The sequence below is a fragment of the Pongo abelii genome, chromosome 1 (genome assembly GCF_028885655.2).
Source record: "Pongo abelii isolate AG06213 chromosome 1, NHGRI_mPonAbe1-v2.0_pri, whole genome shotgun sequence".
NCBI lineage: Eukaryota > Metazoa > Chordata > Mammalia > Primates > Hominidae > Pongo > Pongo abelii.
In genome coordinates, this window is record NC_071985.2 from 113,255,290 (window position 1) to 113,272,311 (window position 17,022).

General features: G+C 40.2%; 1 protein-coding gene across 2 annotated transcripts; it reads right to left on the reverse strand.

The window, feature by feature from the left end:
• Positions 1-907: 907 nt before the first annotated feature.
• On the reverse strand, positions 908-8,891 carry LOC100452394 (3 beta-hydroxysteroid dehydrogenase/Delta 5-->4-isomerase type 2). Of its 2 annotated transcripts, XM_002810351.4 has the most exons (4): positions 8,839-8,891; positions 8,480-8,710; positions 4,487-4,651; positions 908-2,133 (listed from the first exon to the last, which is right to left on the reverse strand). In XM_002810351.4, the coding sequence occupies exons 2-4, from the start codon at positions 8,622-8,624 to the stop codon at positions 1,322-1,324; spliced, it is 1,122 nt and encodes a 373-aa protein (XP_002810397.2). In that variant the 5' UTR covers positions 8,625-8,710; positions 8,839-8,891; the 3' UTR covers positions 908-1,321. The 2 variants fall into 2 exon arrangements, with proteins under 2 accessions (XP_002810397.2, XP_024090749.1); XM_024234981.2 differs by having other exon boundaries at positions 8,480-8,874.
• Between the last annotated feature and the right edge of the window lie 8,131 nt (positions 8,892-17,022).

Here is a 17,022-nt window from a genome sequence, read left to right on the forward strand (position 1 = left end):
AAAAAAGAAAGAAAAAGAAAAAGCAAACAGAGGCCAGGAATGCATATTTCTTTCAAAATGCAATACTTCAAAAGAGTTTAGAGAAAAAAAGGGGGAAAATGTGAAAAAAAATTTAATTATGGGACCCCAATCTCATTTAGCCAAAGGGAAAAATCAAGCTGGGAACTGGGTCAGGCAAACCTGCCTCCCCCCTTTTGGTGCCCAAAAAAGATGGCTACAAGATGAAAAGCTACACGCCTCCCCCATATTTTGCCCACAAGGAATTTCCTACTGAGCTGTTAAAACTTCACCACCACAATGCAAATTGATAGCTTATCACCACAGGTGCAGTTACCCCAGACACCAATGCCTATCTGATTGTTCCCCTACCCCATTTTGTCTGGGTTATTTTATGTAAAATGCAGGGAATCTGCATTTCCCTCTGCCCCTACTGTTTATGTCATCTTATGTAAAAAATGCAGATTCACTGAGCCAGACAAAGGCATGAATGACTATTTTTTTCCTACCATCCCCTTACATGAAAACTGTGTGCTTCTCAATATCCCTCTCTTTCCCTCCTTTGAATTGGAACCCTCAAAATCATCTTTGGAGAAAGGCATAGGCCTGTCTCCTGGGCACATCTTCAAGTGAATCTCCTAAAATGATTGAGACTTGTCTTGTCATTTTCCTCAATTGACAGGTTTCTGATGAGTATTAAATGAGATAATATATGTCATATGTAGTTCATTTCATACATGCCTAAAACATAGTAGAGCTTATTCAGTATTCATCTGCCCTTTCTGTACCTCCTACTACTCTGCCCACCCCCCAACCCCGGTTTCATGCTACTCTTCTAAGTTGGAGATGGTGATAGTTGGAAATGAAAGGAAAAGGATGAAAGTATGTATTAACAGAAAACATGCCTCTCTCCATGTTAAGCATTAAAACATTTATTGCTCTTTACATTGAACTGTGTGAAGGAATAGGAGATTAAAGAGAAAAGTAATGCTTTCTCATTTAAGAGGGGAAATGGAGCTCTACTAGTCAAAAGAGAACCTCAAGTTAAAAGAGACCACAATCGTTTAGAATCAGCCACTGAGATTTGGTAAAAGCAAATCATATTGTCTGTACTCTGGTGTATGATTAGGACAGAAAGTTCTGGTTGGGCCAGTGACTGTGCAGATTTTGATGACATGAAGAAGACAATAAGTTGGGCATTGTGTGAAAGGGAGGCAGCAGGACCTGGACTTGTGCCCTTGTTGCCTTCTGTATGAAGTCAGGTGGGTGGAATTTCATGCCATTTCCTAACAATACCCGCATGCACATCTCTGTCATCCTGAAATCACTGAGTCTTGGACTTCAGGGTCTCCTTGTGCCGGTCCACAAGGGAACCAACCCACTCCATGGTTTTCTGCTTGGCTTCCTCCCAGCTGTAGAGCGGCTTATATGCCAGATCTCGCTGAGCCTTCTTGTAAGAGAAGGTGAACACACTATTTGATAATGTGACTGTGTGGCGGTTGAAGGGGGGTTGGTAGGAGTAAATTGGGCTGAGTAGGAAGCTCACTACTTCCAGCAGGAAGCCAATCCAGTACATCAGGGATAAAGGAAGGCTCCATCTGGAATCAAGGCGGAGGCCAAACTCTTTGCTCAGGATGTAATTAAGGTTATCATAGCTTTGGTGAGGCGTGTCATCTGAGATGTAATAGAATTGACCTCGGACACTTGGGGACTTCTTGGGGTCCCGCAGAGCCCTCAAGGCCAGAATGTGGGCCCAGGCCACGTTGCCAACATAGACTGGGTTGACTGTGGAGAACTTTCCAACACTTGACAGGATCCCATTGTTGTTCAGGGCCTCATTTATACTGGCAGAAAGGAATGGGCCTCCTTCCCCATAGATATACGTGGGTCTTAAGGCACAAGTGTACAAGGTATCACCATTTTTCAGATTCCACCCATTAGCCGCCAGCACAGCCTTCTCAGCAAGCTTTTTGCTGTGTGGGTATGGAGTGGGCCATGTGTTTTCCAGAGGCTCTTCTTCGTGGCCGTTCTGGATGATTTCCTTGTAGGAGTTGGGCCCGGCTACCTCTATGCTACTGGTGTAGATGAAGACTGGCACACTGGCTTGGACACAGGCCTCCAACAGTAGCTGGGTACCTGCCCACGAAGAGCATGATGACAGTGTCAGGAAATATCCCAAAGGAGCTGCAACCACGTGCACAGATCCATGTGCCCCACTCCCCATTCCCAAGTGCAGTTGTTATAACAGACTCAGGGTGCATTCTTCTGTGGCTCTGACTGAGATTAGGTCATGATACAGCCATAGGAAAAACACAAAAATAAAAAGAAACCGACATTTGGGTTCTAGAAAGCAAGAATTTCTAGACTTTTGGTTTCATGGACCTATGTTTGTGTGTGGGGGGTGTGTGTGTGTGTGTATATATATGTATATGTGTATATATATGTATATGTGTGTATATAATATATATTATATTATATATAATATAATATAATATATAATATTTATATTAATATATAATATATATTATATTATATATAATATAATATAATATATAATATTTATATTAATATATAATATATATTATATTATATTATTAATTATATAATATATAATATAATATAATATAATATATTTATATTAATATATAATATATAATATATATTATATATTATATTAATATATGTATTTTATATATATATACTTTAACTTTGGAAAAGGACCTAGGGTAATCACCTTATTTTTTGCCAAGTAAGGATATTGAAAAAGTATGATTTGTCATCAATACAATTAAAGACAGATCATTTAAAATCTAAAAAATCAGGAGGCTATACTCTGAGAATATGAACAGTCCCAGTCAGTCCTTAGGCAAGGAAGGACAGTGGAAGAATTTGCATTACACACAAAAATTCACAGTTGAATATAGGCAATATACACTCTTAGATATACATAGAATTGCTGGTATTTTTCTCATTTTGCAATGGATTAATAAAACTTTGTCACAAAGACCATCCCTGGAGTCACTGAGCAAACAGTGGGTTGTGGGGAGATGCTGGAAACCCACACTCTTTTCCTGATTGTGTGTTCCCTGGAAAAGCTGCTTCCAATTCTGGCTATGACTCTGTTACCCAGTTATATAAAGTGGGGGTGATAAACCTTCCTTTAAACCCTGCCCTGGTGTTTCCTGTGGAGCCTGTTGGAGGACTGGGGAGGGAGTATGCCATCTGCTGATAACACCTGCACTGGGAAGACCTGTCAGCATCACCTGAGATGTGTGGAAGCAAAGCTCATGGAGGTATCTGGAGTTTCTTCCCTTGAAGAAGGAAGGAATTTCCTAGGCAAAGGATCATTTTTATTTACTTATTTTGTATTCTTAGCCACTTTTAAAGTCTCTGTGCAATTTGAGTTTCTGGAGAGACAGCCTCATGAAATGGCCATCATTGTGAAGCATTTTCTAAGCCCGGGAGTGATAATGGTTTTAAGAAACAGATGCCTCTAACACTCCCGTTGTCATTTCTTATCCCCTGTTTTTGGGAGCTGTGGAAAGTCAAAATTAAAACAAAAAACTGTTTACTCCTAGCACACTCCTTGAACTGTAGCGGTACTTAGGGGTATGGCTATGTAGAAACTGGAAAGGTTTTTTTTTGTTTGTTTTTTAGACAGTGCTGGAGACTCAAAAGCAATTAGTTGCTTTATAAAAGGAGTTTGGGTAGACTGAATGTGGAGGGCCAGGCCAGCAGTGGGGTGCTGTGGTTTGAAGAGACTGGGCTCTGGGAATCAGAGGGTGAGACTGCATGGCAAGATTCCTTAAAAAAAAGTGGATCAAATGAGGGTGCACTTTGGGCACCTGGCTGGAAACGGCTCTGTAATAGTAGGCCCTGTGGTGAGCTGAAGAGATTGCATTCTGGACACTGGGAAACTCTTTTTGTTAAGAAAATATAGTGGGAAGGCATGTGCTGGATAATTCTGTCCTGACAGACCTCTGTGAACCAGCTTTGCTAGTTCTCTCGAGAGGATTTCTTCTTTGAGGTGGGCAGGAAGACTCTGAATGTTCTCATCAGCCTGCACACAAGGTTCAAAATGATGACTATGGTGGCACCTGCAAGGTCTGATTCTGGCCCGGGGAGCCAAGGAGTAGCTGGATATCATGAGTTTGAAGTTGGAGTTTAGTTGACTTTTGATTGGGGCCACAGTAGAAAGAGCTTCCACAGCCTTTGGAGTCACACAGGAGTGAGTTTAAAGTCTAACTCTCCTACTTACTTACTTACCTTTGGGGACTTGGACAAGTTACTTGCTGTCTCTCAGCCCTAGTTTTCACATCTAAAAAACTGAGGTTACCAGCCTTGAACTCCCCAGTCAGTAGTGATCAGCAAAGGCACTTGGCCTAGAGCCCAGCAGGTGTTCAATGGAGTGACTTCTCTTCCCTTTCTTGTCCTTCTTTCTGATCCTCATTTAACCAACTTGCTTCGTCTCCTCCCCAGGTTACTGTACCTTTCACATTGACATTCATGATGGACTCTCTGTGAGTGACACCAAAGACATCAATAATACAGGCGGTGTGGATGACGACCGAGACATCCTGACAGGCTCTCTTCAGGAATGGCTCATCCAGAATGTCTCCTTCCAGTACAGTCAGCTTGGTCTTGTTCTGGAGCTCTGTGTGAACACAGGTCAGGTCATTGGAAAGATTTCTGGATCTGGCTGGGAAGTTTTCTGATAAAAGCGATGTTACATAGGTGCTCAAGGAGGTTAGAGTGTGGGTGTTAGAGTGGAGGTGTACTACATTCCATAAAAGGAACAAGTAAACAAAAGCACAGAAATCAGCATGTGTAGCAGTTTATTGGGAAAGAGCAAACATCTGTTTCTACCCTATCTTATTCCAGAAAAGTAATGTGAGCAGTGAATTGTCACACATCCCTGGAATATAAGCATTGCTAGAGTCATGGGAGACTCGCCAAATTTTTTATGGAGAATAGAGTGATTGTGGAGAGTTGGGTATAAGAGGGAAAGTTTGAATTTAATTCTGTAGGTGATGAGGAACCATGTATAGAATTATGATTTTGGGTCTCCAGCACCATGTCAAAGAAAAACCCTTATTTATGTTGGAATAGGTAGAGAAACAGGCCAGGTGCAGTGGCTCATGCCTGTAATTCCAGCTCTTTGGGACTCTGAGGTGGTGAATCACTTGATTTCTGGAGGTGGAGATCTGGCTGCAAAACATGGCAAAACCCTGTCTTTACTAAAATTACAAAAATTAGCTGGGCATGATGGTACGTGCCTATAGTCCCAGCTAATCACAAACATGAAGCAGGAGGATGGATGGAGTCCAGGAGGCGGAGGTTGCAGTGAATTGAGATCATGCCACTGCACGCTAGCCTCAGTGGCAGGGAAAGACCCTGTATCAAAATAATAATAATAATAATAAAAGAGAAACAGACACAGAGTTGTGGGGTAGGAAGTTTACCTTGGCTTGAGGATATAAAACGTACTGGTATAGGGGAAATGAGAAAGCCAGGTGATCAAGAGATTAATCAGAATGTCTGTGCCAAGGTTTAGATGAGGACTGGAACCAGGGTCCAACAGTGGAAGCAGAGGAGGGGAGAGATACACCAGGTTTGAATTTGAGACCTTACCTTGAAGGTCCTGGTACCTACTGGAGCTGGGATGAGAGGAAAAGGAGACAAAATCACCCCTACAGTTTCCTGCTTGGGCAACTGGAAGGAGAGTGGAGCCATGACTCAGGAATTGCAGATGGGCTTAAATGATAAATTTCATTGAGAAACTTTTATCAGATATCATAAAAAGCAGATAGCAATGCTGAAAATGAGTTAGCCACCGATGAACTAACATCTCAGCTGTCTAATGTCTAGCCAAGGGCAGCGGATGTAACATCCTTATCTTCAGGCTCCTCTGAAATCCACAGGTAGTGATGCTGCCAGTAAAGTTGTCACCTGGAATTAGCCCACAAAATGAACACCATGCTACATGGAGCTCAGACAAATACTCTACACTCATTTGTGCTTTATAATCTGCATACGTCTCACAGCTTGCTTATTTCCTTTTACAGCTATCTCGTGAGGTAGGTATTCTGAGTCCCACTTTATTGGCGGGGAAACTGAGGCTCAGAGAGGTTAAGGGACAGATCTAAAGTCAATTTTCTAGTGAAGGCTCAAACCTGCCCATCCCACCTGCCATTTTTGTACCCTGTACCCCAGGTGCAGGAATAGCTGTTTAGAATCAACTTTTCTGAGAAAGAGTAAGAATAAGCCAGTTTAACTGAAAATGCCAACAAAGGCCAAAGAACAGTGAGAGTAAAATTCAGAATGAAAAATTCAAGGCTGGAGAAATTCCTTCCTGGGTTACAGGCAGGACCATTTGCTCTCCTGATGCCTCTGCCTTGTTTTGTCTACTCCTAGCCCCTTCCCATTGTCAGGCAACTCCAAGAAGGCCCTGGAATGGTGGAGGCAGGGAAGAGGCTGCTGGGGAGGAGGTGGGTGTGAGCCTGAGAGTGGAATTTTCTCTGGTTGTATTTCCACCTCTACCTTTTCTACTCCCTTCATTTGCTTCTCCTTTGCTGCCGACTTTAGACAGACTGGCTCAAAGGAATTGCCATTTCATAGCAGAAGTCGAAAGCTGATGGAAAATGACTCTTCCCCAGTGAGTTCCCAGGGATCTAGAGAGACCAGAAAAGGGCACTTTTTGATGGAGCCTTAGCTCCCTCCTTCTCCAAGGCACTGTGGACTTGGCAAGTGTTTCATGTAGACTAAATTCAGTTGCTTTTGTCGTGTGTGTTGGGCTGGAGGGAGGCTCAGAGAAGCTGCTAGACAAACTACTGCTTAGGAGCACAGAAGCTGCACTAGACTGCCTGGGTTCAAATCCAGCTTTGCCATAATCTAGCTTGGGACCTTCAATAAATTGATTAACCTCTCTGTGCCTGTCTCCTCACCTATAAAAAAGGAGGATAATAATATTACCAATCTCATAGGGTTGTTATGGGGAGTAAATGAGTCAGCACATGCAAAACCTTTAGCACAGTGCCTGGCACAGAAAGAACACTGAAAGGATTCTCTGTTTTTATCTTCATACAGGCCCTCCCCATCCATTATGCCCCCTGCATTTTCACCATAGCGGAACTGTTCCTCTAGGCTGAGCATTGCTTTTTCCTGGTATGAGATGTTACATTGTAAATATTGCTGAGACATAAGGATTACAAGCATTTAATATTGGTCATGTGTTAATATCTGTTCACCATTAGAACAGAGAGTGGAGGAAATTGGACATTTAAAGAGGTCAAAGAAGAGTGAAAGAAGAGGAGAGAGTCAAGGGGAGCTTCTGTGTGAACAGGGCAGGACCCTCTAGGCAGCCAGAACCTGCATGAAGACACATAGTTCCCCCAGTCCCCTGGGTTGGGAGGAAGACAGGGAATTGGTTTGGGGCACACAGAGAGGCAAAGGGAGAGACTGAAGACCTACCAAGGATTAGCCCAGGGGTCAAGTGATGAAGCTTCTGGAATGAAGCTCTGGTCTGAGCTCTGCTACACATCATCAGCTGTTCTTGGCAAGTAACTTTATGTTTCTGGAACTTGATGGGTTCATTGTCCAGTTGGAGGTGACCCCTTTTCTACCTTCCTCACAGGGTTATTTGCACAAAGAGTTACTACAGCAAATTCTGCAGTCAATTTATTTGGAGTGTTGAACAACAGAGACAAACGGTTTTTTTAAAAAAGGCTATATATGAGAAACATAAATGAGGCATGTTGGCCTCATACTGCCTCTTACTCTGTCTCTGCTCTGTGCTGTGCACTTGTGCATGCTCTCTTTCTCTCTTTCTCTCTCTCTCACTGATGATCTCTTTCACTTTCACTCTCTCTCTCTCTTGCTGATGCTCTCTCTCTCTCACTATCTTTCTCATTCATTCTCTGTCTTTCTCATTCTCTGTCTGACTTTCTTTCCCCCTCATTTTCTTTCTCTCTCTGACACACACACACACACACACACAATTACACACACATCTGTACTTTCACTTCCTTTTTTTTGCCCTCACTAAAGATGCTAAGGAAGCTATAAAATGAAACGAAGCCTGGGGCAGTCTACACAGGCAGGACCCACTGGTGAGGTCTCCAGGTAAATGATGTCCTTTGTGAATGTTCACAGCAATCGCCAAGACAAAAAGCTTCAGAACATAAGAGTTGTAGAGAAGAAAGAGAACTCATGTGTGATTTTCTAGAAGAGAAGAAAAGGGGCCTTGAGGCTGACATGGCTGCCTCTCAAGTTCTGCGTCAGGGCCAGAATCCAGTCTCTGGACACCCCATCCAGTATCTTTCACACTATACCATTTTATTCTATTTCCTTTCTGATGACTTTAGATGTGTGATTGGCTTTCATTTGGCTACAACTTTCCTTAACTTGTTAGACAAGGTCAACCTCCCCACACCCATGCAGAGTTTAAGATGGAGCCACAGACCCATGACTCAAGTTTACTTACTAGAAAATTCCTCTCTCAATTCTGGTCTGAAGGCCTTGTCCAAGGCCCTGATCTCCTTCAGTTCCTTCTCTTCCACCAACAGGCGGACGATCCTCTGACCCAGAAGCCCTCCTGCTCCTGTCACAAGGCAGCTCCAGCCCATCATGGCCAATCCAAAGTAGCAGGAAACACTTGCCAGGAAACAGAAGATGCTGGAGAGCAGATCTGATTCTAGCGTGACCCAGAAAAGGGCTAAAAACAGAGGTAAAATGGTTATACACTCACGCAGATGCCTTATTTTCCTCCACCCCATTTTTTACAAAAATTCCATGACCCCACTACTGCCAGGAGTAGTTGAAAGAAAAGGAAAAAGCTCTAACCGTAACTTAGATTGTTAAAAGCTGGACAGAGGAATCCAAGTCTTTATTGCCTCATCCCTGGAGGAAGGACTGGAGCTTTATGCTCTGTGGCTTCTGGCTCAGCCCTTATCACCTTGAACTCCTGCCACATACTCATTGCTCCCTCCTCCTCCAGGATCCCTTTTCTCAGAATAATAGTGACCTTTAGGTTATATCTCTAATTCTTCCCAGGAACAGGAAGAGAAATCCAATCTTAAGGCCGCAGTGTGATAAAGAGTCTTGGCTTTAGCCTTAACAGAACACTGGTCAGTTGATACCAGCTGTCTGGGATCTGCAATCTGTGAACTTAAACCAAACTGGGAGAAGTCTCCAAGTGCAATGTAAATGTTGTCCTTGTGCAGCAAATCCACCTGGAGGGAGATCTACATTAGCCCATTATCACCTCTCTGAGAGTGTCATTTGAAATGTCGCTGCTGTCTTGCAAAGTTTAGAAATTTACAAAGGTAACAGCTCCAATCATTAAGTTTTATGTGAGGTGACTTTCTTTTCCACCCAATATATCCGAAACCTCAATTGCAATTTTTCCCTGGAGAGCTCTGGGTTCCTAATGGAAGAACCTCATTGAAGGAAATGTATCTAGTGATAATGAATTAATTATATGGCCTGTACTACAAGTGTGGGGATTTGTAGTTGTATGCCCAATGACTCTAATCATAGATATTTGCACTTATCTTACATTTTTGGCTGCAAAACCATTCTTAGCAAATTGTTGAACTGAAGATGCTGTGAATGCTTCTGAAACCTATGCCCCTGTCTGCCCAAACATCACTGCCATAAACTCCCCAAGACACTTTTCTCTACTTAAAAAAATAGAGATGTAGTTTACATGCATTACAAGGCCCAGATCTTAAGCGTTCAGTGTGCAGTTAAGTGTTCAGTGTCAATGAACCTTGACAGTTATATATGTCCATGTAAGTACCACCAAAAAGAAAATATAAGCCATTTCCTTCACTCCAGAAAGTTTTATCTGCCTGTTCTTAGTCAATTCCCTGCCCTCCCCCCAATTTATCTGGTAGGCAATTACTTTCTGATTTTTATTCCCACAGAGTTCCTACTTTATTCCTATATTTTCCTAATTTTTTCTTCTAAGATCTTTGTGATTCTGGATATATATTTAAATATAAAATCATTCTGAACTGAAGTTTTGTTCATGGAGTACAGAAAAATTGACCGCTGATTGTCTCTATTGTTTGTTCATTTTTCTATTTGATTATTTTCACTATTTTTATTATTGGCTTACGTTTATTAACTTTGGGTTTATTTTACTCTTCTTTTTCAGGGTTCTTATGATAAAAGCATAGATAATTGACTTTACTTCTTTGCTCATTTCCACCATAGGCATTTAAAGTTGTAAATTTCTCTCTAAACACTATGTTAGCTGTATCCAACATTTTGATGCATTGGGTTATCATTATTCAGTTACTGATGTTTTGAATTTTTTCTTGAGATGTCTTCTTTGACCCAAGTGTTATTGAGAAGCATGTTGCATGTTTTATAAAATTGGGGATTTTCTTATTGTTATGGATTTCTAATTAAATACTATTGTGGCCAGAGCATATACTCTGTATGATTTTGATTCTTGGATATATATTGAGATTTGTTTTATGGTCCAGCATATGGTCTATGTTGGTGAAAATGCCATAAGCACTTGAAAAGAATGCTTTCTGAAGTTGTTGGAAGTCATACTCTACAAATGATTTAGCTTGACTCCCCATTCTGGGTCTTGCCTTTCTCCCATGTTGTAGACATTCACCTTCTACTTGGAACCTGGCTGCCAATGCTTCAAACCCACTTGCCTAGGAAAGGTTGGTCCTGTGATGCAAGATGTAGCACCTTGTCTTCTGAAGCTCTCAGAACTAGATGCAGGCCCTGGGTCTTGCTGAGACTTGTGGAGCACTATCTGAAACCACCCAGGTACATCACACACCTTTGCCTGCCATATCAGATGCTGGAGTGCACCTTACAGACCCCCATCACCTTCAGGGTGGGAGCAAATGTTCCTTCAGCTGTTGAGAGTTCTGGAGGCTCTTAGAGTTCAGGCAGTGTCTCTTAGAGTCTGAGTAGAAGCAATAACTGTAAGCTTTCTTTAAACCAATAAATATTTTGCTTTCTTTAGGAAAGTGGGCAGTAGGACAAAGAGCAAGGCTGCTGGGGGCCACACTACCAACTTTCTGTTTTTAAACAGCTTTACTGAGGTATAATTGACATATTATAACATTCCCCTGTTTCAAGTGTACAGTTCAATTATTTTTAGTAAAATTTTAGACTTGTGTGGCTATCATCACAATCCTGTTTTGGAACATTTCTATCTTTCCTAAGAAATCCCTCATGCTCATCATTTGCCACCTCTTATTCCCAACCCCCCAGCTCTAGGCAGCCCCTATGACTTCCTGACTCCACAGATTTGATTTTCTGGACACCGTATAACTAGAATCATGCAATATGTGGTCTTTTGCATCTGCCTTCTTTCACATAGCTTAATATACTTATGTGGGTTCATCTATGTTGTAGCATGTATCAATATTTTATTCCTTTTAGGTGGCAAATTCTGTTAAATTGTATGGATGGCTGCCATCAGTTTATTCATTTATCAGTTGATAGATATTTATGTGTTTCCACTTTTTTTTTTTTTTTTTTGAGATGGAGTGTCACTCTGTCACCAGGCTGGAGTGCAGTAGCATAATCTCGGCTCACTGCAACCTCCGCCTCCTGGGTTCAAGCAATTCTCCTGCCTCAGCCTCCTGAGTAGCTGGGACTACAGGTGCATGCCACCATGCCCAGCTACTTTTTGTATTTTTAGGAGAGACAAGGTCTCACCATGTTGGCCAGGATGGTCTCAATCTCTTGACCTCATAATCCGCCCACCTCGGCCTCCCAAAGTGCATTATGGATAAAGCTGCTATGAATATTCACATTCATGTGTTGTGTAGACATACATTTTTATTTCTTTAGGGTTGACAGGAGTAAAACTGCTAGGTCATATGGTAAGTGCATCTTTAATGCTTTAAGGAACTGCCAAAATGTTTTTGAACATGGCTGCCTGTCCCATCAACAAAGCGTGAGTATTTCAATTTTCCCACATCATTGTGCTTTCACTTCCTCTAATTGTTATTGTCTTTTTTTTTTTAGTATAGCATTCTAGTGGGTAAGAAGTGGTGTCACATTGTAGTTTTAATTTGCATTTCCCTGATGACTGATGATGCTGACCATCTTTTCTGTACTTTATTGGCCATTCCTACACCTTTTTGGTGAAATGGTTATTCAAATATCCTGCTCATTTTAAAATTGGGTTATTTATCTTTTTGTTGTTTAGTTGTGAGTGCATTTTACATTCTGGATATGAGTCCTTTATCAAATATATGATTTAAATTTTTTTCCTCCAGTCTGTGGCTTATCTTTTCATTTTCTTATTGATGTCTTTTAACGTGCAAACATTTTTAGTTTTGATCATGTCTCATTTTTCAACTTTTTTCCTTCTACCAGGAAAATTTGGGCTTTTGCCTAATCCAGTGCCATGTATGCATTAATCTCTGTTTTCTTCAAGAAGTGTATAGTTTAGCCCTTACATTTAGGCCTATAATCCATGTTGAGAGAATTTTTGCTTATGTGTGAGTTAATGGCCTAAATTCGCATGACCAGTTGATTTTGACAAAAGCAAATTCAATGGAAAAAATGACAGTCTTTCATACATGCGATCCTGAGACAATGAAATTGTCCTCCACATGCTCAGAGAAGGTCAGCATGCTGTGTAAAGTGCTGCCCATCTGAGTTACCACCTATTGGCATCAGAGTTTGTAAAGAATTTCTCAATATGATGATCACAGGTTAAATAATATGCTGTATTAGGAAAACTCACAAAGGTTACTGATCAGCAAAAGAATAGGCAGCATGATTTCCCCATCCTCCTATCTTATGCTGATGCATAAATTGTTAGGAAATTGCTGGGCTAACAATGTGAGTCTTCATTCCAGTGTAGGAACACTAATCTCCCTTATTATAACTTTTAATGATGTAAGCACAAGGACACAGGCTTACATCCCTTATTATAACTTTTTATGATGTAAGCGCAAGGACACAGGTTCCTCAAGGGAGGAACACAGGCTGTTGGCATGAAACAGTCTGGATTTAGGTGCCAGCTATTCACAAGATTGTCTGGGAAAATCAACTACCCAGCACCTAGAGTCCTTGGGACTCATGCAAAGAGTTTCCCTTTTCTTAGTGGAGAAGCCACCCATTCTACAGGGAGCTATATTAGGCACAGTCCCTCATGCTGGGAAAAGGAAAATCCCTCTTCTTGGCCAGCTTATTAAAATTCTGTGTTACTTTAGGATAATTACACCCCCTGTGCTTGTCCTAGAGAGGTCAATTTGTATGTGAGAAGCATATAATAATTTTTAAAGGCACAGGACTAGATGAAATAAGCTAGGGTAATAATATTCATGGATAAAAGGAAAAGTTTCCAGACTGAATCCTGGAATAGATATATCAACATTTAGAGGTTGAAAAGAAGAGGACGGGCCAGCTAAAAATACGGAGTAGAAGTTGGTGGCAGGAGGAAAATTAGGAGGGGATGGCATTGTAAAAGTCAACTGGAGAAAGTGTTTCAAGAGGAGTGTGGTCCACTATGATGGATGCTGCTGATGCATCAAATACAATAGGAAGAGAATTGACCATTGGTTTTGGCAACATCCTAAGTAATTTGGTAAGAGCAATTTCCTCAAATATTTGGGTTGAAAGTTCAAATGGAAAGTACAACCCACAATTTATCTGTGCATTGAGGAGTAGAAGGAAAAAGTGAAGAGAGTGACCATTAAAAAAAAATACCTGTTCATCAATAATTTGTGCCATGAAGATCTCAGTAGAAAGGCATTACAGCCAGTGGAGCTGAGAGTTTGTTTTTGTTGTGTTGTCTTAAAACTGAACTACTCCTTTATTGATCCTTAGCACCGTGTACAGAGTAGATGTTGAAACATTGTTGAGTGTTTGACTAAATAAAATGTCTATGTCTCATACATCTTTTTATTACCATGAGAATTTTCACAACATCTAACATATAATAGGAACTTAATAAATGTTTATTTAATAAATGAATGGAAAGATGAGTGAACAATCAAGGACTCTAGAACGTCTTAGTGCTTTTGAAACATAGTGCTTATGAACTAATACATAAAAGGAAATAGAAGAGAACAGTGACCACAAAAATGAAAATACTGGGAAGTTTCTCATACTAATGACAGATTGGGACCATTGCCCAGGCCAAAGCTGTTTGCCAAGGAGAAGCAATTTTCTTCCCATTCAGAGGATGGATATGAGTAGGTTCCCAGGTATTTGAAGTGTATTTGAAGAGCCAGTTGTCAGAAGTAAGGAAGAATGGGCCATTCCCCCCACCATGCAGGTAGAGCTGGGGCCAGAGCTTTTGGTTTATATGAGCTCAACTTTGCTGCCTTTCCCAGAAGGCCTTCGAAGTGAGGAAGGAGAAGGGTTTAGTAAAATCTCATTTCCATTTTCTACTTACTATGCTGTCTGCCAATTATCTTGGTGGGAGAGGTTACATAGATGCCATTCAACCAGGTGCTCCAGAGGCTGACAGTAATGGTATGATAGGCAGCCTCTAAGGTGGCGCCATTGATCTCTGCTTCCTGGTATTCATACCCTTGATTTGTTCTTTTTGCTTAGTCTTACTTTGGCTATGCAGGCTCTTGTTTGATTTCATATGAATTTTAGGATTGCTTTCTCTAGTTCTGTGAACAATAATGGTGGTATCTTGATGAGAATTGCATTTAATTTGTAGATCACTTTTTGGCAGTCTACAGTTTTTTCACAATGTTGATTCTACCCATTCATGAGCATGGGATGTGTTTCCATTTGTTTATGTCATCTATTTCTTTCAGCAGTGTTTTCTAGTTTTCCTTGTAGAGGTCTTTAACCTACTTGGTTAGGTATATTCCTAAGTGTTTTATTATTATTATTATTTTGCAGCTATTGTAAAAGGGGTTGAGTTCTTGATTTGGTTCTCAGTTTGGTAGCTGTTAATATATAGCAGAGCTACTGATTTGTGTACATTAATTTTGTATCCTGAAATTTTGTGCTGAATTCAGCAAATGATAAAAGGATAAGGCCTTTTATAATTTTCTTAAATTTATTTGAGATTTGTCAGTTCTAGGAGCTTTCTGGAGGAGTCTTTAGGGTTTTGTAGATATACAATCATATTGTCAGCAGACAGCAACAGTTTGACTTCTTCTTTACTGATTTGGATGCCCTTTCTTTCTTTCTGTTGTCTGATTGCCCTTGCTAGGACTTCCAGTACTGTGTTGAATAGAAGTGGTGAGAGTGGACATCCTTGTCTTGTTCCAGTTCTCAGAGGGAATGCTTTCAACTTTTCCCTATTCAGTATTATGTTGGCTGTGAATTTGTCATAGATGGCTTTTATTACATTGAGGTATGTTTCTTGTATGCCAATTTTGCTGAGGGTTTTAGTCATAAAGGATGTTGAATTTTGTCAAATGCCTTTTTTGTGTTTGTTGAAATGATCATGTGATTTTTTTGTTTTTAATTCTGTTTTTGTGGTGTATCACATTTATTGACTTATGTATGTTAAACCATCCCTGCATTCCTGGTATGAAATGCACTTGACCATGGTGGATTATCTTTTTGATATGCTGTTAGATTCAGTTAGCTAATATGTTGTGAAGGATTTTTGCGTCTATGTTCATCAGGGATATTGCTCTGTAGTTTTCTTTTTTTTGTCATGTTCTTTCCTGGTTTTACTATTAGGGTGATACTAGCTTCATAGAATGGTTTAGGGAGGATTCCCTCTTTCTCGATCTTGTGGAATAGTGTCAATAGGATTGGTACCAATTCTTCTTTGAATGTCTTGTAGAAATGCATTGTGAATCCGTCTGGTCCTGGACGTTTATTTGTTGATAATATTTTTATTACCTTTTCATCCTCATTGCTTGTTATTGGTCTGTTCAGGGTTTCAAATTCTTCCTGATTTAAGCTAGGATGATTGTATCTTTCCAGGAATTTATCCATCTCCTCTAGCTTTTTCAGTTTATGCACATAAAAGTGTTCATAGTAGCCATGAATAATCTTTTGTATTTCCGTGGTGTTGGTTGTAATATCTCCTGTTTTGTTTCTAGTTGAACTTATTTGGCTCTCTTCCTGGTTAATCTTGCGAATGGTCTATCAAATTTATTTATCTTTTTAAAGATCCACCTTTTTGTTTTATTTATCATTTCTATTTTTTTGTTTCAATTTCATTTAGTTCTGCTCTGATCTTGTTTTTTTTCTTTCTTCTGCTGGGTTTGGGTTTGGTTTGTTCTTGTTTCTCTAGTTCCATAGGTATGACCTTAGATTATCTATTTGTGCTCCTTCAGATTTTTGATGTAGGCATTTAAGGCTATGAACTTTCTTTTTAGCACTGCCTTTGCTGTATCCCAGAAGTTTTGATATGTTATGCCACTATTATCATTTAGTTTGAAGAATTTTTTAATTTTTATCTTGATTTCATTGTTGACTCAATGATCACTCAGGAGCAGGTTATTTAATTTCCATTTAGTTGCTTGGTTTTGAAGGTTCATTTTGAAGTTTATTTCCAATTTTAGTCCACTGTGGTCTGAGAGTGTACTTGATATAATCTGAATTTTCTTAAATTTATTGAGATTTGTTTTTTGGCCTATCATATGGTCTGTCTTGGAGAAAGTTCCATGCACTGATGAATAGAATGTATATTCTGAAGTTGTTGGGTAGAATGTTCTGTAAATATATGTTAAGTCCATTTGTTCCAGGGTATAGTTAAATCTATAGTTTCTTTGTTGATTTTTGTTTTGATGACTTGTCTAGTTCTGTCAGTGGAGTATTGAAGTCCCCTACTGTTATTATGTTACTGTCTATCTCACTTCTTAGGTCTAGTAGTAATTGTTTTATAAATTTGGGACCTCCAGTGTTAGGTGGATGTACATTTTGGATTGTGGTGTTTATCTGTTGGACAAGGCCTTTTATCATTATATAATGTCCCTCTTTTCCTTTTTTTAACTGCTGCTGCTTTAAAGTTTGTCTTGTCTGACATAAGAATAGCTACTTTTGCTCACTTTTGGTGTCCATTTGCATGGAATGTCTTTTTCCACCCCTTTACCCTAAGTT

What these genes read in the sequence shown, in the direction of transcription:
- LOC100452394 (XM_024234981.2), bottom strand. Translation starts at nt 8,771, where the DNA reads ATGGGGTGGAGGAAAATAAGGCATCTGCGTGAGTGTATAACCATTTTA. An exon ending in ATTGAGAGAGGAATTTTCTA is followed by an intron (nt 4,652 to 8,479) that starts GTAAGTAAACTT and finishes GTGTTCACACAG; the next exon opens with AGCTCCAGAACAAGACCAAG. An exon ending in CATGAATGTCAATGTGAAAG is followed by an intron (nt 2,134 to 4,486) that starts GTACAGTAACCT and finishes CTTCGTGGGCAG; the next exon opens with GTACCCAGCTACTGTTGGAG.